The 27,137-nt window shown below is 37.3% G+C and overlaps 1 protein-coding gene across 2 annotated transcripts in view; it reads left to right on the top strand.

The window, feature by feature from the left end:
- The window catches only part of Asap (ArfGAP domain of ASAP), a 244,735-nt gene extending 228,333 nt beyond the window's left edge, over positions 1–16,402 (top strand). The window contains exon 15 of one of the 2 annotated variants that reach the window (XM_067154304.2): positions 14,353–16,402. In XM_067154304.2, the coding sequence (XP_067010405.2) occupies positions 14,353–14,628 (276 nt within the window). In that variant the 3' untranslated portion in view covers positions 14,629–16,402. Of the gene's footprint in view, positions 1–14,328 lie in introns of both variants that reach the window. The other variant, XM_067154302.2, reaches the window with a different exon arrangement.
- The last annotated feature ends 10,735 nt before the right edge of the window (positions 16,403–27,137 follow it).

The following is a 27,137-nucleotide window of genomic DNA, read 5'->3' as shown; positions in this document are numbered from 1 at the left end:
CAACCTCTCCACTTTATCTGTACACAGGATGATCTACCCTGAAGGTGAAAGTCTCGAGTAATGGAATGAAGAAAAAATAAACTGCAGTTTCGTTACTGTACAGTACTTTTTTTTTTTTTTTTAATGTTGCACCGACACAGGTAGGTCTTGTGACAATGATGAGATAGGAGAGGGCTAGGATCGGAAAGGAAGCGACCATGGCTTTAATACATCCCCAGCATCTGCCTGATGTGAAAATGGGAAACCATGGAAAACCATCTTCAGGGCTGCCGACAGTGGGGTTTGAACCCACTATCTCCCGAATGTAAGCTGATGGCTAGGTGACCCAAACTACACGGCCACTTGCTCGGTCATTACCACTTTATTTACAATGTAAGTAGAAAATGCCCTCCCTCTTGTTCCCTACAAAGCACTGTACACTTCATAATGCTTTTTTGCATTCTTGGTAGCATAAAGACTGTGACACTTTCACTTGCTGCCCTAATCTTCCTAAAAGAGCATCCATATGTCAAACATGTAACCAAGGAAATTAATTTCTTTGACTTTGCCCATACACCAACAGCATCTCTACCAACTCATAATTACCAGAATGCCCCTACTCCAAACAAAGAAACAAACATGCAACTGGAACATTAATTATTGCTCTACTGTGAGTGAAGCCATAACATAACAAATATCCCTCCCCTTGTTTACATTTTTTTACAATTTGCTTTATGTCACACCGACACAGATAGGTCTTATGGCGACGATGAGATAGGAAAGGCCTAGAAGGGGGAAGGAAGTGGCCATGGCCTTAATTAAGGTGCACCCCAGTATTTGCCTGGTATGAAAATGGAAAACAACAGAAAACCATCTTCAAGGCTGCCGACAGTGGGATTCAAGCCCACTATCTCCCAGATGCAAGCTCACAGCTGCATGCCCCTCACCGCATGACCAACTAGCCTGGTGCACAATTCTCTGACCCTCGTGTACCGAGTCATGGAAGGACTCTGCTTCTAATCTAAACTTGCAGAATTCACCTTGAGTAAGAGAAGACCGTCCCATTGCAGAGGTCAAGCAGAGGGAGTTTGGACTGAAAACCTACTTCCCTCAAGCAATTGTTGCTATACATGACCCAGCTTACTGAGCTGTATGTTTCTGAAGCATGTAGTATAGGCCCTGTCTCCTCACTCCATTCCTAATTTATATTGTAACAGACATTCGTAAGCTGAATAGCAAAAATAGATCAGAAATGTGGTGATGGATGTAGAAACACCTATTGGCAGGAGACTATGTTGAACAGAGCACAATGCAGATTACAGCCAAGGTGACGTGGTTGAAGTGCAATATTCATCCGCATGGTAAAACAGTCTGAATGATTGTCATCCTAAACATTATCATTCTCTTTTTTTTTTTTTTTTTTTTACTCTCTTCACACATTAATACTAAAACTATCAAAAATGTCCTTGATTAAAAATTGGGTCATAGCGAGTATTTCCATTAGATTAATTTATAGAATATGGTATTAGTTGATTCCTCCACAGTGATTTGTATGAAATGTATGTCTAACCACTTAGTCCCATTTCTTGAAACAGGGTCAGGGATGATTCGAGATAAATTTATGTGGCTTTTTTCTTTACAACCGGATGCCCTTCCTGATGCCAGTTTTAGTTGAGGAGCTAATGAAGATGGTATGGATCATGGCGAACGGAGATGGAAAGCATCGGTTGTGGCCTATGAGTAGGAGGTGTCCCAGCATTTTCATGGAAGGGAAACTGGTAAACCACAGAAAACCATTCTCGGGACAGCCGGCAGTGGGATTAGAACCCACGCATGTTCCGAATGCAGAGCTTTGCTCCATAACCATAGCGCGTTAACATGTGCGGCTGCTCTGCTTGGTAGTTATTCTTCTTGTAGAACCTTCTCCATTACTGAAGGTTGGCCACAATCACAGCGAAGTCTGTATGATGTTCTGCTGTCCTCATCAGTCTACTAGAATCTAGTCCTATCCAATCCCATAAGTTCCTCAGCCCAGAATGTTTCCTTCAACCGCAACCCTGTACGTCCATCAACTTTACCTTGCATGTTCAATTGAAGTAGGTTGTGCCTTTCATTTCTCATAATATGCCCAAGGTAGGCTGACTTTCTTTTCTTGATTGTACACATCAACATTCGTTCCTTCCTCATGCGTTTGAGTACGGCAGCATTGGAGATGTGGTCAGTCCATGAGATCCGTAACATCCTTCGGACCGAGCTCGATAGCTGCGGTCGCTTAAGTGTGACCAGTATCCAGTAATCGGGAGATAGTGGGTTCAAGCCCCACTGTCGGCAGCCCTGAAGATGGTTTTTGTGGTTTCCCATTTTCACACCAGGCAAATGCCAGGGCTGTACCTTAATTAAGGCCACGGCCGCTTCCTTCCAATTCCTAGGCCTTTCCTATCTCATCGTTGCCGTAAGACATATGTGTCAGTGCGATGTAAAGCAAAAAAAACAACATCCTTCGGAACACCATCTCGAAGGCATTTGTTCTTTTAATGAAATGAAATTGTTTGAAAATAGGAGTACTTAGTAATTGGATCTATTACCTCAGGTTAATGTTACAATTATTAATAAGAAGAAACTATGACCACAAGTGGTTGGGCAGTTTAAAGCATCGTGCCAAGTGAATAGTCAACTGGTCCTTGAAGAAAAAGAACTGTTCTTGTAGTTTTCATGAACTTGCTTCATTAGGTTCTGGTATGTTTTTCTTCCCTAATTCACTTACACAACAGCATAATCAAAGAGTTTCTTTAAAGAATATTTTCATTTTCTTACAGGTGCTCACTTCAGAACATTTGTTAATGCTCTACCTGTTCTGTAGCTTTAAGGGTTATGGGTAACACGATCTTGTAATGTTTCCAGAAAAAAGACAGAGCTCGACTTGAGAGCTATGCTGAAGAACCTGACCTCCACATCACTTTGGTAAAGAGTGCTGCTATTTTTCCCCCTCTCCTGCTTGGCTCTGTAGACATTTGCCCCCTAATTGTCTTAGCAGCATGGATTGCATGGGACTTGTTGTTTGTTGTCTTTGTGGCAGCTGGCAAGTTTGAGTTAAACCCTTAAAACCTCATGCATCAATTACTCCACTAAGTGGTAAGGCCCAATTGCCATTAAGGTCTAATAATTTGCTAAAATATAATTTACACCAAAATGAACCCTTTCCAGTCCCATGAACTAATCCTAAATTTGTGGCAGAGCTGGAAATCAAATCCAGGTCAGCCAGTCGAGAAGCTATTATGCTAACATCTATACCAATATAGTTGGTCCGTTATTGGGCATTATAAATTTTCCAGTTAACTAATTTCTTGTTTCCAATAACAGACCAACTATATTGGTATTATAAATATACTCATTCGAGATAAATATTTCAGGTTCCCTATGGGAATTGACATTTATATCAACATCTAGACCAGCGGTTCTCAAATTTTTAAAATATTTTTTCATATGATTCCATATGTTACTGAGGAATGATTGTGTAGCATAGAATTTATTCAGTTATTAAGTACATTATATACATTTTGAGTTGACATCTGATCATATTGAATGGTAGTTTTTTTTTTATAGAACTGATGGTAGTTTATTGAACACTTTTAACTGGACAATGAAATTACTTAAGTCTGTCTTTTGCAACCTATAACAAGGTATTTAATTATCTGACCTGCTACCTATATTATGCTTATGAACACTATTTGGATTTTATTGTCTTCTCCATATACCTTTAAAAGTGCATTAAAAATATACTTGTTCACAACAGTTATAACGGACAGATTAACGAAAAGAGACCTGCTGTTGGAAATAATAGGAAAGCAAAAGAGTATATTAGGAAAGAGACGAGTTGGATTGATCAAACAAGGACGGATCTGGAGGAAAGGCTGAGCTAGTAGGAAATCAACGAACAGAATATATCCCTGGACAGAATGAGGTGGCAAAAGCTCGTACTCAATACCCGAGGTGGGTAGTGATGATGATGATGATGATGATGATGATAGTATAATACCTTTTTTATGGAGAAATAAAAATAAAAATCTGACAGCAGTTTTCCCATTGTATAATTCCATATTGAAGAATACTGTGAAAGAATGAAAAGTAGGCAGTTAAGATATCTGCTGGGAACTTTTATCTCTGGTGGCTCTCAAGAGATTCACTAAACTTGATAATCTGTATGAGCAATCCCAGCTCAGCTTTAGATCTAAATGTGCTAAGACTGAAAATTTAAAAGACCTTGATGCTCTATAATTGCTCTTCTTCATCAACTCTAAAGAGTTGTGTAAATGAACATAATTTAGAAATGTTGTAACAAAATGGATCATCATCATTCACATTTGTACAGTGATCGTGCAATACCGTAACAGAATTTCTGCACTTCATTGTAGCTTTCTTATGTTTGGTTGCCATAACAATAGTGGACAGCATGATTGGCTTGTCATCTCTTTAGACATGGTAGTCTCTTGCGTTTTTTACTGTGCGAAATAATATAAACTGCTTAAATTATTGATGTTCATAAGAAAGCATGTGTAGACGTTTGATTTATTGATTAAAGTGACTGTTACTCATGTGAAATACAGGTACACTTATTATTCAACAAAAGGCTAACGTGTGTAGTATTGCAGGCTGTCATAGCATTAGTTGAGCTAATATATTTTTAAAAAGATATTTTAGTACAAATGTGCAGCACAATTTTATGCATTTTTAAAATGCTTTTAATATTTAGGTTTTCGGTTCACTTTCAGCAAGATGAGATGAATTCGAGTAGTCATTAACAAACAATTAAACCTGAACTTTTCACTCAATATTATGCTGTACTTAATAAGAAATAATTAAACCTTCAAAATTGTATTCTATATTTTAAAAGTAACATGGGACTGATAATAAGAATCTTGCCTATGCTTTATTTAAGGCATTGTTATTTATATGTGCTGGTTCTTTAATTAATTGTATTATTGCGGCAAATGGTGGCCACCATTTGGCTGTTGGTAAACACCAAAACAGCTCAGCAATTGGTATTACAATCAAGAACATACAGTTAGCTCTTAAATTTATTAAAGATAAAATATTATAAAAGGTATTTACTTGCTGCTATTTAACTTTGATATCATCGATGTCTAGACATTGGATTTCTATGCTCTGAAAACCGAGCAAGTATGCAGTAAAAATTGTTAAATTTAACACATTTTATAGCATTCTAATGTGAAACACTTTTATTATATTATTATATTCAAACAGTTCACTCACACCCATATGTTTATGAAGGTAATTCCAAAAATAAGGTCTCCTATTTTTTTATAAATACATAGACCTGTTTATTTCTACAATGGTTTACATCATTTTACAGCTTGAACATTCAGCTATTTTTCTACATAATCACCATTTCGGTCGATGCATTTTTGTAGACGCTGTGACAGTTTTTGTATGCCCATGTCATACCAGCTCCCAGCCATGCTGTTCAGGAAATTGTGAGCGGTGCTTCAGGAAACCTCAGGAACCAAAGTGCAGAGATCATCCAGGATGATCCACCGATCTTCACACATGATTTGCTCAACCTTCACGACTGTCTCTATGGAAATTGACGGTCTCCCGTTCCTTTGTTCGTTCATCGTGAATTTCATTCCAACCGGCTGCAAACTCTCTACACCACTTACGAACACTTTTGACATCCATGCACGACTCACCATACACTTCCGTCAATTGGCGATGGATTTCAATCGGTTCAGTACCTTTTGCGTTCAAAAACCGAATAACTGTGCGCACTTCGCACTTGGCAGCAACATCCAACAGGAGCTCCATTCTCAACGGCTGCCAAGCCAAGACTGAGTGCCTCAGTGCAGCGTGCGCATGTTTATATGCGAGCGCGGGAAACACTCTTCACAATATTGTGACCAACAGCCACATGAACAGAGTTCTGTATTTATAAAAATATAGGGGGCCTTATTTTTGGGATTATCCTTGTATATACAAATCATGATCAAATAATCACCACTATTAAGATATGCATGTAATTTCACGGGTGAAAACAAGCTGTACACAATGTGGTTGGTTCAGAAATATGCACAGATGATTATGTTCACAAACTATGCTCATGGTTAGCAGAAACAGTCTTGAGTTCACACTTTTCACTCTCACCACATACCTGGGCTAGTCCCATTTTACTTCCCGTCTATAATTCCCCTTGCTGTACACTACAGGGATAGATATATCTCCACAGTACAAGCACAATTATTTAATTTTGTGTTCTCGTGCAACTACAATGGCATGATGGGAAATGGGATGAAAATTTGGTTTCTAAGTTTAACCAAGCGGAAAAGTCCTCTCAGTATTAATTACTATAGGGTGAGAGTACCTTATGGGGATCACTGTTGTATGAGGCTGTAAATAAAGGTTACAGATGTCTTCATATGGAATAGTAAGTGGATTACAGAAATCAAGGAAGATATGAACTACAAATTACAGTGGAAGACCTAAGAAACAAAACCGACAAAATCAGGAAACTCGCAGACAAGCGAACCAGACTGCAAACCGGAATCAACAAACAGACAATAGGAAGGGTGATTTCTGATGACGAAAGAAAGATAACATCTGAGAGAATGAAGAAGTACTGGGCTGAAAGGAAACTGATAAATTCTCTGTATAAAGTTGGCTAGAGTGGTCCAATGAAGGCCATAAAATGTAAATAAATGACGGTATTTAGGGGTTGTAGTAAGGATGTACTTCATGCAATGGAAATTAAGATGTGCGGTGGTCAAATAGCCAGACTCGACTAGATCACATCGGGAACGATGCTATGCAGAAGAAATTCAAGGTTCGCAGAGAAAGTGTGATGGTATCGGCATGTACTCCATAGCAGTGAATCCTCAGTTGCGAAGACTGCCCTTCAACTGGATGTTGAGGGTTGCCGACCTCGAGGGTGACCACAAACACACTGGCTGGACCGGATCAGAGACGACATGCGGCTCGCCAAACTCAGACCCTGGGACGCTATGGATCGACTGAAGTGGAGGAAACTGTGGAAGAAGGCAGACCCCACATAAGTGTCAAAATGCAATGCTGATGATACCAAGTAAAGATGTAAAGGAGAGAGCATGTAAATCTCAAGACCCCAATTAGAGGGTGGTTATGTTATGGGCGATTTCCAACAGAGGAGTAGTGTTACAAAAATATTGCAAACTTTGTGCTGGGAAGACTTAGAGAGTAAGGAAATGAGCTGCTAGACAAAGTGGTATGTTCCGAGCTCTCGGTGGAGAGATGGCATGGAATGACATTAGTAGGCAAATAAGCTTGAGTGGAGCTTTTAAGGGTAGGAAAGATGAAGATAAATTTGGAATTCAAGATAACAAACTGGGGCAAATATTCATTTATAGGAAGAGGAATTAGGGAATGGAATAATTTATCAAGGGAAATGTTCAATAATTTTCAAATTTCTTTGAAATCATTTAAGAAAAAACTAGGTAAACAAATGATAAAGAATGTGCCACCTGGGCATCAATCCAAATGCAGGTCAGTGATGATTGATTGACCAAGGGGGTAGCAAAAGAAGGTACAATTAAATGCAAGTGTCCATAGTCTCCCATAGTGCCTGATGATTTTTCCAAAAAGGCCTGTGTGTGGGGAAGTCAGTCATTTGTGGAGGCCTTCTCTGTCTTCTATCTGCCACTACCAGTTGGTGGTTGGCTTTGAATTTTTCCGCACTGTTATAGATAGACTATAACACTGAATGAACGGGCAGTTAATACAAACTACTAAGCAAGTGAAAAGATATAGCTGGCAGTCGCATTGCATTTCAGTATGTCCTCTTGTATTCCCCCCCCCCCCCCCCCCTCGTGGGTGGGGGTCGCAGACGAAAGAATACACCCACGGTATACCCTGCCTGTCGTAAGAGGTGACTAAAAGGGGCGACCAAGGGATGAATATATTAGAACCATGAAACTACTTGTGATTAGTACCACCACGTGGGGAACACCATGGGTCGCTTTTACTTGCGCATAGTACCACTATGTTAGGTACCAAATAGGTATGTGATTAGTAGCAAACGAGAGCGCGACGGCTTTTATTACAGTACCTGTGATTAGTAGCACTATATGAGGAACACCACGGGATAGTACGAGTCCCTGTGGTTAGTACACATGTGATGAACACCATAGGTTTGCGTTGCCTGTAAATGCCAAACACCATGGTTCTACTTTTCTAGCGATAAGCACCATTATGAGGGGCTGCTGACTTGGATTTTGGACTCCTTCCGACTACAAGCATCATCGATTCAGTATTGTGCTATAGAAGCAGTCCCTTGGTCAGTGATACTATTGTTTTACGCCAGTTTCTGTGCATGTGGGGCACTGTGGGTTGGTTCCACTGATCGTTTTAAATTCATATCCATCCATCTATTCAATCTTCATCCTCACGTTTTGAATTCTGGTCAGTGGAGGATTTTGTACTTTTAATTTGTCATTCCATTTTGTTTCCTTTCGTACCATTAGGAGCCGATGACCTCTATGTTAGGCTCCTTTAAACAGCAAGCATCATCATCATCATCATCATCATCATCATCATCATCATCATCATCATCATCATCGTCTTGTATTTCCCATAGTTACATTATAGCTTCCCTCAGTGCCACTGTGATACGGTAAGGTATATAATGTAATTACTACATGAGGAAGACCTTCCCATTAAATATACATTGGCCACGTTGTCTTTAAATATATAGGAAACACTTAACAAGTGGAGAAGCTTTTTACTTTCATATTCTTCTCATCATCTTGCCCTTTGAAGGGGGTACAATTGTTAATCTGACAGCAGAGTGTATATAGTATTCGTGAATGTTTCTGAATCTTTTTGGCGTTTCCCTTCTCAAGGATATTTTATCATTCACTTTATGCTAAAGATAGTTGGCTAGAAGAGCTGAATGCTGCACATCTTCAGACTAACGACATAGTGAATAAATAATGGAAAGGAACATATACTAGGTGACAGGTCACCATTGTAAGAAGAGACAAGAACAAGCATGGAAAGACTTACGGCCCTTACACAAGAGCGTTCTTCTGTCGTCATTGTTAACTATAAAAATATGCTTCTTTATCACCAGCCTGATCACTTCTGTAGTTCAGTATGACCACATTTTGTGGCACAAACCAGCGTCGAAATGTGGTCCGGCCAGCTTCACTGCGTATGGAGTAATTTGTTTGGCAGCTGGAACTTCGGTCATTCACAGTATGAACTCTGAAGAGAATGCTGTACTTCTTTTGCTCATGGGATGACGCAGAAAACAAAGGAAAATGCAGAGAATATTGTTACATCCAATTGTAGAAGTCTGTGTACTGTTTGGGCAGTAAAACTACGAGTCCACCAGCTAGAGTATGTGGATAATTTTCCTTACCTTGGAAGTGTAATCTCCAGTGATAATTTGGTCAAAGGAAATTACAAATAGAGTGCAAAAGGGATCAGAATTCTACCAACAAGTAAGAACACATCTATGGGATGACATGATTCTAAATCCGGCCAAACTGATGATTAACAGCTATTTCATACCAATATTGACCTATGGTATTGAAGCATGCACCCTCACAAAAAGTGATTCATCAAGACCGCAAGCATCAAAGATGAAATTTCTTTGATCCACCATCCAGAAGACCAAGGTGGACAAGTTAAGAAATGAGGAGGTGAGGAAAGAAGCCGGAATAAAGACATACCTGTTAGACCGAATCGGCACATCCACACTAAAGTTGTATGGGCATGTGATCAGGATGGAGCCTACAAGAACAGCAAGAATAAGTTTGAAAAGACAGGTGGAGGGGAAAGGACCTGCAGGAAGACCTAAAACCCGATGGATGTACATGATCAAGGTTGATCTAGTTACCAGAGGATGGACAGTGGATGATGTTCTCCATGACAAGTTGTATATGGACAGCAAGAAGTAGAAGAGGCTCATTTACAGTACCCGGAAACTGGAACTGTACAATGATGATATCACGAACTTTGCAATCAGCTGGATGAGCTTTTCCAGTTCTTCAGAATGTCAAAAAATTCTTTTAGTGAGCTGATACAGGAAATTGGACCAATTGTTTCAAGGACAAATGCTGTGATGAGGAAGGCCATATCGACAGAAGAAATACAGAATCTTGACTCTCTTGGCTCACCACGGAACTGGGATAAATTGAAATGTCAGAAAATGAACGCACTGAACAACCGGGTGCTTCTGGCTCGACCGAGTTTGTGTGAGTGTGAGAGAAATGAGCCTGGGGCTGTTTCATTCATGGGAAGGAACGAACGTACGTTCCCATATAGGAAGGCTATATTTTGGCAGTGAACGTGTCTGTATCAAAAGGCTCCATCATAATATATGCCAACGAGGACTTGTTGCCGTCATCGCAACGTGGCTGAAATGTTGCTTGTGTGAAAAGCAAAGCACTGCAGTCGGGCTGTGGTCAGTGAATGGGATCGTTTGCAACTGGCAACATTGGTTCATGTGTGGTCGAGAAAACATTAATCTGAAAAGGAGAAGCATTCTTCCCATTGCATTATATGGTAACAGCAAAGCGGTGACAACCAACCACACATGAACCCTTTTTTGTGGTCAACAACGCTGACAGAAAAACACTTATGTGTAACGGCCCTAAGGGACACATACAATCTCTGCATCTTCATGTACTGCCGTATTGAAATAAGTCCTAGTTCTTCTATATTCATAATTCTCAGCCCCAACAAGCTTATTTCTGTTTTTTACCTTCATCAGGGAATACCAGAGAAATTGGCTAGAACACCTAAACAGGATGGACATAAGCAGGATCCCCAAAGCAGTCATAAACTACTGCCCTGGTCGGAAGAGATCTCTGGGATGCCCCAGGAAGAGATGGTGTGAAAATGCAAATCTTTTGTATAGACTGTAACAGTTCTTCTATAGGACTAATACATGAAATGATGATGATGATGATGATGATGATGATGATGATGACCTTTTCATCAGGAGGACTGGCTTTAATGATCTCTGAGGGTTCCGTCTTGATCTGTTTGAAAATGTGGAGATTACCCTTTTGTGTTTCCATGTTTGTCCTTATTTCCTCTTTTTGTTGCTTCCTCTTCTAATGCTGACCTGTCATTTTTTATTCCTTTTCATGTTCCTGTTTTCAGTGTTAGTAAATAAAATCTACTTGAACTGATGCCAGCCAAATGCTGGAATAGGTGATAAGGCCCCAACTGGCAAGGTCCGTTGCACATTTCCGATGTGATGACAAATGATTATGGAGTATTTACCCCATGGCACTACAGCCCTTGAAGGGCCTTGGCCTACCAAGGGACCGCTGCTCAGCCCGAAGGCCTGCAGATTACGAGGTGTCGTGTGGTCAGCACGACGAATCCTCTCGGCCGTTATTCTTGGCTTCCTAGACTGGGGCCGCTCTCTCACCATCAGATAGCTCCTCAATTCTAATCACGTAGGCTGAGTGGACCTCGAACCAGCCCTCAGGTCCAGATAAAAATCCCTGACCTGGCCGGGAATCGAACTCAGGGCCTCCGGGTAAGAGGCTCGCACGCTACCCCTACACTACGGGGCCGGCGATTATGGAGTATTACTGGAATGAAATTGATGAGGGAAGCTGGAGATCCACAAGAAAACATGTCCCCAAATTTTACATGAAATCAGAGATTTGAACAGTGGTGAAAGTTTGATGTCTGATTTTCTTTTCCTCAAAAGGGGCCTCAACAGTATAGTAATATAAAGAAAAATACCATCTTAAGTCTCAGTGAGAGTCTTTACTTGATTTGCTTGACGAGATTCACCTGGAGCCGTCTGGTCTGTCGTTGAAGTGCTTGCTTTTCTATGTTGTATTGTTGAATATTGTGTTGCATATACTTTGTGGTAAGAGCTTCCGTGGCTCAGGCGCCAGCGCGTCGGCCTCTCACCGCTGGATACCGTGGTTCAAATCCCGGTCACTCCATGTGAGATTTGTGCTGGACAAAGCGGAGGCGGGACAGGTTTTTCTCCGGGTACTCCGGTTTTCCCTGTCATCTTTCATTCCAGCAACACTCTCCATTATCATTTCATAGCATTTATCACTCATTAATAAATCACCTTGGGAGTGGCGACCCCATTGTAATAACACCCTATATATGTTTCATTCATTACATCTCTGACCCGGTCAATGGCTGGAAAACAGGTTGTAGGTTTTCATTTTCATTTCATACTTTGTGGTATTTCAGATATATTTATTTTAGGTCTTTAGTTTAGAAATATATACTACACTTTCAGACCCAAGGGAACAGTTTTAAAAAAATATTAGTTTTCTTTCCTGCTGGAAAAAGACAAATTTCAGGAAAAGTATTAACAACAACAACAACAACAACAACAACAACAACAACAACAACAAATAACACTTGTTATAACACAAATTCATGACCCACATATTTGTATTTCCGTTTTTCTAAGTTTCTTATAATACATTCATGACTGTAATTAGTAATTACACAGTATCTTAATAGTATGACACATAGGTGTATTGCTAAGCTCTTCAGTTTTAAGGGAGACACACAATTTTACTTCACTTCATGAGATTTTTGTAAATCAGTTTATGTTCTTTGAAAGGCTCTAATACACTCAGATACACTAACCCTCTATCACCAAACATCATTACTAACCTATTGAAATTTGACTACTCCTATTTACAGTTGTTATATTTCCTATGTAACAGCTAACATTTGGAAAAAGTTTGGATATTTAGAGTTCTTGTAGGGTCATAAACCTAACATGAATCAAAATACTTAGATATTAAATCATTTGAGCAATTGTTTATTAAATATTGCAAACTTGATACTGACAACAGTTGAAGTGTTGCATCACAGGACTTAGATGCCCTTTCTCATCTTCATCATTCAAATATTAATAACTATTGCCAGTATCATGAACAGTATCATCTTCACTCCTTGCCTCATCTTCATCTGATTCGTACGATAATCACCAGTAATTTTATCTGGTATTCTGGTAGCCATTTGCATTCTTCTGATTTCTCTTCTACAATCTCCTATGATAACAGACACAGAGTTGATAGTGATATAAAAATAATACATAATACTTCAGAAACAGTAAGTGACTGTTTAAATTCTAATAACAATGTACATACCTTGAAGTCAGTTGAAAACAAATGTCTCTGAGATCCCATAAATTCATTCTGTATTGCACTATCACTAACTGTTCGTCAATATGATGATGCCCAGCAAATTATCGCAGGTATGAACAAATATATCACCAGTCGCTCATGCTACAGTCAACAACTTCTCGAGAAATTCAGCTGCACAAAATTGCACCAGGCACGCATGTACCCGCCGTAAAAATTACGAAGGGTTAGTGTTCTAGGGCTACATGACACATTGCATAATCTATCTTACTTCATGAAAATTTCTGAAACCATTTGCATCTCTCGATAGAGACAGATACACATCAACATTTCACAGCCAAACACTACAGCTCCTTGGTGATTATTGGAACATTAATTTTGATGGGTTTGACAGACTGATATGTCATTGTAACTTCTGGATCGATGAGGAAAGCAACGGGAAAACTATCTCATTTCCCTCGTATGCCTCTTCAGTGATACGTAGGCCATCTGTAACAGCGTATGACAGAGCTGTTACATACACACAACCAGTTGAAACAGAGCAAAGCATACACTAATGTATAGTACACATTTGAACTGTCTGGTGGGAAATATGAATGCTGGAAAGAGAAAGATGTTCCATCTATTCAATACAATAATAAATTGTTGCACAAATTGTATCTTAGGTTCTTGAACAATCTTGCTGTAGATCTTGAGGTTAAAAAAGGATGCAGCATAATTCACAAGAAAAGTGTCAAAGTGGCATAAGTGTTTTACCCTATAATGATTTTTGTGTGTTGACTTCTTGCCATTTTTGTATCGGCTGATAATGACATGGATATGTGTCGAAACTGGTCCCATAACACATTAAACATGTTGCAACATTAATTTGTGCAACAATTTATTATTGTATTGAATAGGTTGAACATCTTTCTCTTTCTAGCATTGTAATTATTAGTTCAATACGGATCAGTGATGAAGTTTTTAACTTTAAAAGGGAAACATGAAGTCGGAAAGAAATATGTTGCTGCCATATGTGTGGGTAGGGTCTGAATGGTGTGGTTAAAACAGTATCATTTTTGTTGCCATTAAGTAATTGATGTTCCTGTATTGTATTTATTGCATGTGGGAAGTGTTGATATTGTTTATTTGTTTTGTATTGCATTGTGGTGTGAGTGGATTTGTTTTGTGTTATTGTTGTTATGTGTTGGTCAATCTACTGACGCCCCAGCAGCCATACTTCTTCTGTCCCGTTCAGCCACAGCCCCTACCGGTAACTGCGACACCCAAGATGCCTAACGTCGGTTCGGGCAGTGCAGGCAGTAGTGGCGGTGTCCAAGCAGTAAGGCGCTGCCGAGCGCTCTACGACTGCGAAGCAGACAACGAAGATGAGTTGTCGTTCCACGAAGGAGAGGTGATCATCATAACAAATGAGCAGACGGATGACGAGTACTGGATGGAGGGACTGGTGGAGGGTGATCCGACACGGCAGGGAATGTTCCCCATAAGTTTTGTGCACATGTTATCCGACTGACTTGATCCTCCTTTACCGTTCCAGTGTGTTGTGTTGAGCATTTGACTTGTCTCGCGAGGTGCATGCAGTTCTCGATCCTTTATTATTTAATTTCGCGCAGAATAAGATGAAAAATTACATTTTGTATTGAAATACTGAATTGTGCTTATGTTCAGTTCTTGTCGACTATAAAGCTTGAAGTTTATTACGTGATGCAGTGTTCTGAAATATTGTGTATTAAAATGGAGACATTTGCATGGCTTTTAATTATAACTTAATTTATGGTTAGCAAAGTTTTAGTTAGGGAAGCAAGATTTAATGAATTAGAAATTGAAATGATTACAGATTTAGAGTTGCAGAATATGCACTCATTTTTAGCATCTTGAAGCAGCTAACCTTAAATGATATTAAGATAATTTCCTGCATATCAAGTTGTATTCATTTTGAAATTGTTGAAATTCACAAAATTGTCAACGCTGGGATAAAATAATCCAAAATGCTGTATATATAAAATCCTATTATGTCGCGTCACCAGTGATTGCTGAATTTTCAGAAATTTTGAAAGCCATGCAGTTTTATCTGAATCTCATTTCCTCGACAGTTAAGCTCATGAGGTTTAATTAAATGTATTGTCTATTGTCAGTAGCATGAAATAATCACTAAAAAGTAAAGGCTAGAAATTAATATTGATGGTAACTTTAAAATCTGAAATGTAAAAAGTAAAGGATTTGGAACTGTGTGTTGGATTGGTGGGCTGTGAATTGTGTGGTCTGGTATTTCCCATGGCACGATATGATTGTTGAAAGTCGTATGCCTCATGCAGCATAGGATTGACGTTCATTTTCAAATAAATTGATCAGAAGTTCAATTGTGTTTGAGACTAGTCAAGGAAAAATGACAGTAATTAGGTTTTTATTTTATGTAAGTATTCTGTTCAATGATAATATCCTGAAAGATCTGAGTTATGTATATGACTATCTAGAGATCCATAATATGACTTATTCTCATAGTGAATTTTGAAGTACTTCAATTATTTCTTTTTCTCTTCATTTAAATTATGCCATATCAGGTATAGATATGAAAGCAAATATCAGTTATCCTGTGCATAAAATTTTAGATGTATAAAATACCATTCTGTGATTTTTATGTTTAAAATATGGATGCCAAACATTTCATCTCCAGATAGTGGTATAGTATTGTTTTTATTTGTCTACTTTGCAGCATTTCATAGTTAATCTTGTTAATACAGAGGTTTTAGTAATTGTGTTTTTAATTTTTAGAAATACTTACCATCAGATAGAACAATTCTAAAAATTAATTTAACTGAAATGAAAATTATTAGATGAATCCTGTCTGAGTCCAGATCTAACTTTCAAAATGAGATTACTTTAAGAATCTAACTTAGAGTTAATTCGGTAATGTAGCTGTTATTATCAAAAGTAACTGGAAATTATTAGTTAAAAGTCTGTTTTGATTATTAGTTTCCTTTCTTAAAAGAAAAAAAGAAAAAGAAAAAGTGATGTATTTTTATACCACATTGTATTTAAAATAATTACCTCAAACTTTCAGAGTAAGTACTTTTCCTAAGTGTTCTGTCCACCAGCAAATTTTATTTTACTTATAGGCAGAGAATTTCTTAACGTTACGTTATGTTATGTTACGTTTTAACTGTCAGTCATATATTGCCCAGGGTTAAGGATTTGAAATAAGGGATACTTCCAACATCCCATCTCTAAATTGCACCACCATATTACAAATCATAACCACACCCGGGCGACTGGAATGGGACATTGATGATGATGATGATGATGATGATTACAAATCATACTTGAGTGGGATATAGAAATTTAAATATTTCATGGTAGATAAATCACTAAGATCTCAAGTTCAGCGTATTTGTAAACTTTCACATGAAATTGTAGACAGCATTCAAGTTGCAGACAAAATTCAGATGTATTCAGGTTAAGGCAACTACGATCCTCCTCCAAGCCTCCTCTGTTAGCTTGTTTTGAGTTAAGGTTCCATTGCTTTATGTTCACAAAAACATCCTTTCACATCAACCCCTCTCTCTTTCTCCTTTCATTTGTAATGCTGTAATTTGTTTCAGCATTCTTTCTTCATTTGTCCAAATCACCTTAGTCTATTTTTATCTCTCTTTTTTTGGGGGGTTATTTGGGCCTACTGTGGACCACGGGACTAGTTTTGACTTTTACCTAGGGTATTCTGCTTTTTCTTGGTGCAGAACTGGCTGTTTGCTAGCTTCCTCTCCTCCATACACTGCTGGTCTAGTGGTTCCTGTGATTTTCTTGCCTATGAGGGACAGTGGTATAACACCCTGTAGGATGATCTGTTGGAATTTTATTACTCAAGTTTTCCACCTTAATTTCTTTCTGTATATCTTCATTTCTCACACATTCCATTTTCTTATCTCCAAATACCTTTTAGAAATGTCATTTCTGCTACCTTGATAAAAAGGGGCTGCCTTGCTGAAGCGGTATTTGTGGTCACTTCTCCCAGAAGGACGTGGTTCTATTCTCGATCAGGAATTTTTTTTAAAAATTTAAGAAACTTGATTTCCATTCTTGGAGAGAGATATGGCCATGAGGTCCGCTCAACCTACACCCACTGAAAGTGAAAACTAATTTTACTCCAGGGGCTTAAAGCTAACCACTCTGTCCCTTATTTATTTATTCATTTATTTATTTATTTATTTATTTATTTATTTATTTATTTATTTATTTATTTATTTATTTATTTATTTATTTATTTATTTATTTATTTATTTATTTATTTATTTATTTATTTATTTATTTATTTATTTATTTATTTATTTATTTATTTATTTATTTATTTATTTATTTATTTATTTATTTATTTATTTATTTATTTATTTATTTATTTATTTATTTATTTATTTATTTATTTATTTATTTATTTATTTATTTATTTATTTATTTATTTATTTATTTATTTATTTATTTATTTATTTATTTATTTATTTATTTATTTATTTATTTATTTATTTATTTATTTATTTATTTATTTATTTATTTATTTATTTATTTATTTATTTATTTATTTATTTATTTATTTATTTATTTATTTATTTATTTATTTATTTATTTATTTATTTATTTATTTATTTATTTATTTATTTATTTATTTATTTATTTATTTATTTATTTATTTATTTATTTATTTATTTATTTATTTATTTATTTATTTATTTATTTATTTATTTATTTATTTATTTATTTATTTATTTATTTATTTATTTATTTATTTATTTATTTATTTATTTATTTATTTATTTATTTATTTATTTATTTATTTATTTATTTATTTATTTATTTATTTATTTATTTATTTATTTATTTATTTATTTATTTATTTATTTATTTATTTATTTATTTATTTATTTATTTATTTATTTATTTATTTATTTATTTATTTATTTATTTATTTATTTATCGTAAATTAAATTATAAATACAAAAGAAGCCATTGAATGTTAAATAATTACCAAGAGTTTAACACGTCATTAGAAAGAGATGTGATTAACTTACGCATACAACACTAGTTCACAATTGCAAGTCTAGTGAACTGCACCACTAGATCCAGGGTGCGGGAACACATACTAAATCTTCCTGTGATCCCTGGTATGAGTGGAGTGGACATTCATGCATAATATGGTTCACAATTCGGTACACCACACCATAGTTGCAGTTAGGGGAGCTATGAAAGCCCCACTTATGGAGTAAGTAGGCATGTCTCCCATGTTTTGTTTGCATAATATTCTGGAATGTCCAGGTTCTATGAGATATATCAAAACCTCGTGGAATGCATTAGAGGTTAAACATTCTGTACTACTCTGCAGCTGCTTGTGACCTTTGTTTCCATTCCTCTGCTAAATTGAATCCTACTTGTGTCAAGTTTTTGGCTGTTCTGATTGGTGGGTGAAGGGATTTCAGCCTTCTGCTGCAGAGATCCTTGATGGCCCTATGTGTTGACAGGGAGGAATTAGACAAGATCTTGTATCCTCAAAGCAGTGTGTTTGAACAGTGCTCTCTGGTGGAACTATCATCATCATCATCATCATCATCCACCACCCCTCCTCCAACACTGTGTCGCAGTCCAGGTTTCTTTCTATAATACTGCATTGGATTGTATCCTTCCATCTCAATCGTGGTCGTCCACGGCCTCTCCTTCCTTGCATTTGCATTTCCATCACCTTTTTTGGCATTCTTTCATCACTCATTCGCTTTATGTACCCAAACCATCTTAGTCGACTCGTCTCTATTCTATCATTAATTTTTTCCACTCCAATTTCTTCCTGGATTTTCTCATTCCTTGTTTTGTCTCTTCTACTCTTCTGTATCATACTCCTCAAGAACTTCATTTCAGCTGCCTGTATTCAGCTCTCATCCTTCTTTGTCATTGTCCAAGTTTCTGTTCCATAAGTTGTTATGGGTACGTAATATATCTTGTACAAAGCAGATATGGTGAAACTACTGCCAGTATAATGGATTAGACCAGACAGTCCCAGATTTTATCCACATTGAGTTATTCAGCTGAGTGCTGTAGTAATACATTATAAATAAGTTGTAATGTGGTATATAATATGCCTTGTACATTAATTCTTGGCTGTCTCATTTCATCAACTTGAGTATTACCTACCGTATATACGCGAATAATCCACGTGCCCTATTTTTGGGAGGAGACATTCTAAAGAAATAACACAGTTAGCTGTAATTTGTGTTTTATTTACAAGAAATGAATCCATATATCAAATTGTTTCAAAACATTACACCACTATATTTGCCTTCAGCATTATCTTTGGGCTCTGTTGTAGGAGCAAATGGGATTTTACAATAACTATTTCTTTAATTTAGTGTAAATAAAAATAATAAAATGAATATTTTCAGTCAATAAATAGACGCTTCCTTACCTGTATACATCATCATTGCTGGCAGAAGAATCATTATTTAAAACCCATGATGCCTAGTTTCCTGGCTAAAGCTTTCAGCTGGCATATGTCTCTTGTAACTCCATATCAGTATTTCCTCTATTCATTCACATAATTGCACAGCCTATTTTTTATGTCTGGATATTTTGCTTTTCTGGCCATGGAACTCCCAAGATTAATATTTGTTTGTTGCAGTCTAGTTTTGCTTTAGCGCCAATCTCAACATAACTTTTACTGATATAGTTTCTTCCCACTGTGCAATTTCCTGTATCCTCTGCTTTTTCAGTAACACAGATTTTCTTTAGTCGTGAACGAGCAATAACGAGAACTTGTTCCTCTTGCAGACGTAATTAACACTATTCACACCTCTCCTCTAACTAGATAATAGATACCAGGTAAAACAGGATTCATGTTGGACAGTAACCTGTTACGGTGCTAATTTTGGAAAAAAAAATTATGCGCGACATATTTGTGTGTATATAGTATTCTAACACCCAATGTGAGCCTATGACCTGCAAATGATTGATAGATGAATTAGAAAGAATATGTTCATAATTTATTGTGGATATGGCTTTGAAGAGATACTGTAAGGGCTGTGTCTAATGAGTTACATGCAATATTCTTGTCTTTTTACCAAGATCACTATCATCAGATAGAGGCTTGTACTTTGAACAGTCATGTTTTGCTTGGGATCCAGGGTTTTGTGAAGTGCCATAATGTGCTGTGCAGTGTGTGTTGCTAGTCAGGTACTGGGGCTCCGTTTACTGTGATTTCACGGCAAGACAAGCCAGCAAGTGAGAATTAGATGACAATACTGCTGTTTTATCTCCCCTTTTGATGACTCCTTCCCCTTCATGGCAACCTATGCAAGTTCCATGAGGTTGTGCAGGTAGAAGGCAACCTTTCACATAACATTGTCAAGTCAGGTGACTGCTACCATAGGAGAAATAATGTTATAAATATGCTTGGTAGTATTAAGTTTACTTTCACTTGGAAGTTTACCTAATCAATCAATGAGTGGATCCTGTTTTTCCCAGAACATGACCAGCAGGTAAATAGGGGATATATATTTTGATTGGTACTCAACCTGTGTTAATTTAGAGCTTGTCCACTAACCCAATAACAATATAAACATCTTGAAATTGTTCAGTGGGCAGCTCCTTCTGTGGATCAGTGATAGTGTTTCTGCCTCTGGATGCTAAAATCGTGCATTCAGATCCAGCAAAAATGGTTGGATTTTTGGTGGACAGCAAAAAAGTCCATTCCACACTCCATGTTGTCTGATAAGGGCATGTAAAAAAATCTCTGGTGTCATATTTGGTGTAAACTGGACAAAACTAATTAAAACTCTACCACATATCACACAACAGAGATGAGGTTTACTCTACTGTAAAATGGAATGTTGAAATTGTAATGTAGACAGCTTAAATGGCATCAAATAATAATTCAATAGACAGAGATACTCAAGATTATCTGTGCAGTTAAATTCTGTAGGGAATTATAATTTTGTGTGGCTATTGTTGGCTTGGTGTAGCCCCTGTAAGGCAAACCCTCCGACGATGTTGGGCAACATCTGCCGTATATAGGAAACTGCATGTTATTCTGTTGCAGGAATATAGAGGACAGCACAGATATAAAGTCCCATAACCAAGGGAATTAGCTATTTAAGATAAAAATCCCCAACCCAGTCAGAATTCAAACCCAGGGCTCTCTGAACCATTCAGCTAAGGAGTTGAACAATCTGTAACTGGCCTCAACACTCACCTGGTATGACTCTGAATAACTTCAGATTTGACTGTTGTCAATTTAGGATGGGAACTTACACTTAAGATACCTGCAACTTTTAGTGCTACTGTGTATTAGATGCCTTCCCTTCCCTATCCTCCCCTTTCCTTATGTATTGAAGTTATATGGTGCTTGGAAATTTGACATTCTACCAGACATATCGATAACATACTACTGATCACTATAAATCTTTCTTGACAATGATGTGTTAAACTGAAAAAATTCTGCCTTTCATATGCCTCTTTACCAGCACATGCAAACTACTCTCAGCTTAGTTTGTTATTATTGTTGCCTTATGTTCAAAAATATTAAAAAATCCAGTGAACTTAGTGGCTAAAATGTACAATTATATTAGTAGTGTGGTGCAGTAACATTGAATGTGGCCTGAGTGTTATCTTCGCAGATCACCACACCCTTTGCTGCTTTTCAAGAAAAAGAACATTGTTATCATTCTGGGGGGAGAAGAAAACAGAATTTTTGGAGGAAGTGCATTATATTATTTGTAATAAGTAGTTTTGTACATCTATAGATTGAATGCCTTCCCCAACATAACACAACACACAAATTGAGCTTACAGACTCTTATCTGTCTGAAGTTCCTCGATGTTGCTTTATCTCGCTTGCTCTCTCACTTTGTGCTGCGAGATTATTGCAGCTGAAATACTGTAGTTTTTAAGAAGCTCCTCTTCAGTAGTGGGTAAGAAGGAAACTACTTAATAAATAATATGCATTTTCTTTGGTCACAGTATTTGTTGTATATTATGGAGGCCAAGTTTCAGAGTTATCCAGACAAGCACATTACTTGGAACCAAAGTTGCTGATTTGAGTGACACCTCCAACAAGGTAAAGACTACAGAATATTTTATAACGGTGATCATAGGTGTTCTGTATACTTTGCCTTTGACAAAACTCCATCAAGAGAAGAGATGTAATGTCAAGAGATCTAGGAGGCCAAGGAACTAGAGATTTATTCTAATTCAGCATGCTGAAAATATATTGTTTGGATATCCAAGAGGGTGGTGGCTTCCTGAGACTACTCTGCACTTGCCGAGCAGTTTCCATTGGAAATGTCATTTTGTTCAAATTATGCTCCTGTTACCTAAAATAAAGAAATGAGTTATTTAATATTTTACTAAAATAAGTGAACTGAACTAAACATTTTGAATCAGAGATTCATATAAATTGCTTTTTGTCCTCTCTGTCAGCTAAAAGTCGAGTTGCATGATTTTAAAGTTGTAAAGTACTTTTTGGACACTCTGTGTCTAAAGCCTGAAGGCTGCAAATATTTTAGTCCTGTTTAACAGATCAACTATAGATCTTATGTTCATAGCCAGAATCCTGATGGTAAAGTACCGGGGGAAAGGCAAGATCTTGATCATGGTATTCCTTAATGTAAAAACATATGGCAGTGTCGCAAGAGAGAGGATGTGGCAGTGCTTGTGAAAGGAGTTGTAAGGAATATCAAAACGTGGAACAAGGACTCTACCAGCTGTGTGAAAATTGGAGATGGACACTCATGGTTTGTAACCATGAGTTGTCTCCAGCTGGAGCTATTCATGACAGTTATGGGTGATACAAGAGAACATAAAGAAAACTGTGGGTGAACTCAACGAGTTGCCTTTGCTGATGGCATCATGATTTGGACACAATACAAAATACAGATAAGACTTTATATGTGGAAGGCCAGGTTTCAGGAGTTCAACATAAAGATCAGCAAAACTATGATGGTGGTGATGACGGTGAACAGAGACGACTGACATGCAAGCATAAGACTTGAAGGCAACCTGTTGGAAAGAATGGCCATTTTCACCATACCTCAGCAGTGTAGTAGTCTCGAGGGACAGTTTAGCCACAAGAGAAAACACAAAAAGATTCCAACAGCTACTCAAAACATGCACCTTCATAAAGAGAAATTCATCAAGACTGTAGGCAGATGAAGTTCCTGAGGTCCATCATGCAGAAGACCATGGACTAGTTAATCTCAGCTTCCTGCCTCACCACCTCATTTCTTAAGACATATCTACGAGATGGAGTTGGTATGCCCATACTACGATCATTTGGACACATGATGAAGATGCAACTCTGTGAAGAGGCAGAGTGCATTTGGAAATAGAGGCAGAAGGAAAATGCCAGGTTGTAAGATGAATGAATATGGATGAAGATGGATGAATATGGTCAAGACCTATATTGCAGCTAAGGGAATTACCCTGGATGATGTCGTGAAGGATAGGATATTTATGAGTAGAGGTGAGTGGAAGAAGCTTATCAACATTACCTGGGAAACTGGAACTGCAAACCAGTGATGATGGTGATGATGATATAATATCTCAATTGCAAAAATACAAAAGTTCGTGCAAAATACACATGAATGGCCTTATCACCAAAGTAAGTCTGTCACTCAAATTCAGTAACTAAATCAAGTTTGTGAGGTGTACTAACATTTCTAATACACAGTGTTAAAGTTTATTGGGTACATTGGAAAGAAAACCATATTTTCATAAAAATATTGGAAACTTAGTTTGTTGTCTGATTAACTCTGAAAACCAGTTCCTCCAGGTGCTGCCAATTTGTAGTTCTTTAGAAAGGGCTCTACGTTAGGAGCTTTGTTTTCATCAGAGCTTGCAGAGGACAGCGACTCTGTTATAAATTCCCCAATGCATCATCAAACACACATCATTCATACATTTCTTATTTGATAACCAAATGTGTATGACTGTGCATGAAAATGTTATAGGTATATGGTATTTGGACAAGTTTGTTGCCGACTTTGGGGACAGTGATGGAAAGTGTTTAAAACAAGTAACCTTTGTTGATAAATGTTTCAGTCAGACAATGTCCTTTTTGGTTTCTCGTTCCCAAGATTGGTGTGCAGCAATTCTTCAGTACTCCTTCATTTCTTCTGTTAGTTGTTTCATTCCTGCATAGGGCTTTGCATTCACATCATCAGTGATTATTCTTTTTTCTCCCTGAAAAACATTAATCATAAAGGCATTGTACTTGATAAGGTGTCCAATAAACTGATTTCCTTCCAAAGACTTCTCTTTTTTCCATCCAGAATATTTTCTCCCATTCATCTGCAACACCACAGGTCGAGTATCTCTGATTTTCTCTATTCATTTTTGCCAACGGTCCGTGTTTATGAGTCTACTGCCTTTGTCTCCCTCTACTTCTTACCCTCCACGTCCAAGTCCGTTATTTTCGTAAGTAATCTGTTCTCCATTCGCCTCACATGAACACCACCACTCCCCACTCCCACCCCCCATTGAAGCCAGTTTATGCGTACAGCTTCATCCATAGAGTTCATTTCTGACTTAGCCCTTTATCATCTAATTAAGAGTACCCTCCTGCCATTGTTCCCAGCTGTTTGTTCCAGCAGACACGAAATGTGTGTCACGTTCATATTGGCTAAACAAGGGGCTTTTATGGGTCACGTGAGTAATATCGGTGCTATACCACTAGTTCCAGAAAATGAATGTGTTTGTGGTTTGCACCTCCCCCATTTCCACTGTTCATTTTTTGGTTCTTTACTCGAACCTGGCCGCACAACACTGCATTCATCATGTTCAGAATTTTCTGATTCACTGCTACTTTTCTGTGATCCACAACTGTCACCGCTACCACTAAACACCTGTTCACAATCTGTCATTTCTGACCAACTTTCATTCTCATTCTGTTCTTATTTTTGGAAATATCACGCTCCTTGCTAACAACTGACTTCTCGATAACATGACCTGTTACTAATACTGATGCTGGATGGAGACGGGTCATTTGGAATTCACACTCAGTCGAACAAAACATGAACCAGTAGAGATAATCAAACACAGTCTTTTTTGTGAGAAAGAGCAATTCTTCCTTTTTCAAACAGTAAATAACATGTCATGCTATCTCTTTGTAGCACACCAAAAATACTTGCTCAAATCTGATCAACCAGCATGTTGCATTTCTCACACTATCATACAACTGGAAGCTGTTAGTATATGCCAGTGAGTTAAAAGTAATGAAATGATGTGTGTTTACATGCATTGTTTGAAATATTGTGAAGTCGTGTCTAAAAAAATTTGAAATCATGATATCTGTCTTCAAATTGAGTCAGTTGGCCTTCATTTCAGCCTATAAGGCAGTGAGAAAGAATTAATTTCTGTTGAATATTGCAAGTAGTAGTCATAATAAGTAAGTGAGTGATAGTTTCCTTAGTGTTCCAAAACCAAAAGCTATTTTTGAGTGTAAAACTACTGAGAATAAGGACAAATAATATAGAAGAGCCCTTCTTGTACAACATCCTGTGCAGAAACTTAAAAACCTCAAAGCATATTAGGCGTAACATGATACTTTTAAAAGAAAAACCAAAGAAAGGAAAATTATTCATTTTTATTGTACATGAATTGTAAAAATACATTTTTTAGTACAATGTAAATAAAATATAAAAAATATAGATAGTTAACTATATTGAGGTAAGCCTATTTTAAAATATTGTATATAATAGAGAAACTCCCTAGTTAGAAGCTGTATTGTCTCATCTTCATGTATCGTGGATCGTTTTATTTTGCAGTGCTCAGTCTTGCAAAGTAATGTTTGATATTCTGTAGCATAAAAATCATGAAGAATCTTCAGATTGAATGTAAAGTATTTATTGTCTGTGACTGTAGAGTATGTATCATGTAAGGAACGCAACAACACAATATGTAAAAGAAACACTTTTTAAGCTTCCATTACAAAGAAAATAAAAATGAAATGGAAAAATTGTAAGTTCTTTGAAAAATATACTTCAGAAATAGCAGCAACAAACTGATAACCAAAATAAAGACAGTGGTTGAGCGTTTGATACAGTACAATGCAGTTTATTGTTTGCTTTCATTTGTTTAACCTTATCTAATTTCCTATCCTAATATGTATACAAAATGGAGTTTACTTCCAGAGCATTTGGCAGAGTAAAGGTCTATGGACTCTCCTACACGATTTCCACAAGTTATGTTAGAGAGCTTCGGCATAATACGGGTCTATATGCGCACTTGCCTACCTGCAGGCATACTGAAGCTCTCCAACCATTTTCAAGCTCATATCTCGAAACACGCCGGGTGTAAGATAGACCCTTATTCAGCTGCACGCTTCATTTGTGAGGAAGAAGAAAATGAAACTGTCACAAAAGTCACCACACTCTGCAACTCTGTGTTACAATATGTTTGTGTTTATCCATGATTTATCAAGAAACAGGATGATGGAAGAAGGAAACTTAATGGAAGAGCAGATTCGCCTAGTTCATAGGCTCTAAGTTTGGGGAAGAATTATACTATTTCCTCAAGGTAAGCTATAACAACAGTATTCTTTTTTTCACTAGTGGTAACCAAAACTTTTTTTTTTTTTAATGTCATTTACAAGAGAGTAGCATATATCAATTTAACATAACACTGGCTGCTCACGTACTTGCTCATGTTCTCGGGCCCGTCACTCTGTAGCTGCTCACATATACAGTAGGTGCATGCCACCGCTTGCCATGAAATACTTTTAGCTTATCATTGATTTGTCATGAAGAAGACATTCTAGCATTTTTTTACTGCCAAAACATTCAATGTCCTCATTCTACGAGGGCCATCCGGAAAGTAGTACCCGTTAGCGCTGCATGAAGCGCTGACTCGGGTGGCCGCTGGGCAAGGTCAGACCGCGTCAGTGGCTTGTCTGCCTGCTCTGTGCAAGGTTGCGTGACGCTAGCATTGCCTGTATTGTGTCTGTGATCGCTTAAAATGTTTAAACAAATTGAGAACCCCACCAGTTGTGAAGTGAGGG

Source organism: Anabrus simplex, chromosome 10 (genome assembly GCF_040414725.1).
Source record: "Anabrus simplex isolate iqAnaSimp1 chromosome 10, ASM4041472v1, whole genome shotgun sequence".
NCBI lineage: Eukaryota > Metazoa > Arthropoda > Insecta > Orthoptera > Tettigoniidae > Anabrus > Anabrus simplex.
Note: the sequence above shows the minus strand (reverse complement) of the source record. Positions and strands in the feature narration are given on the sequence as shown.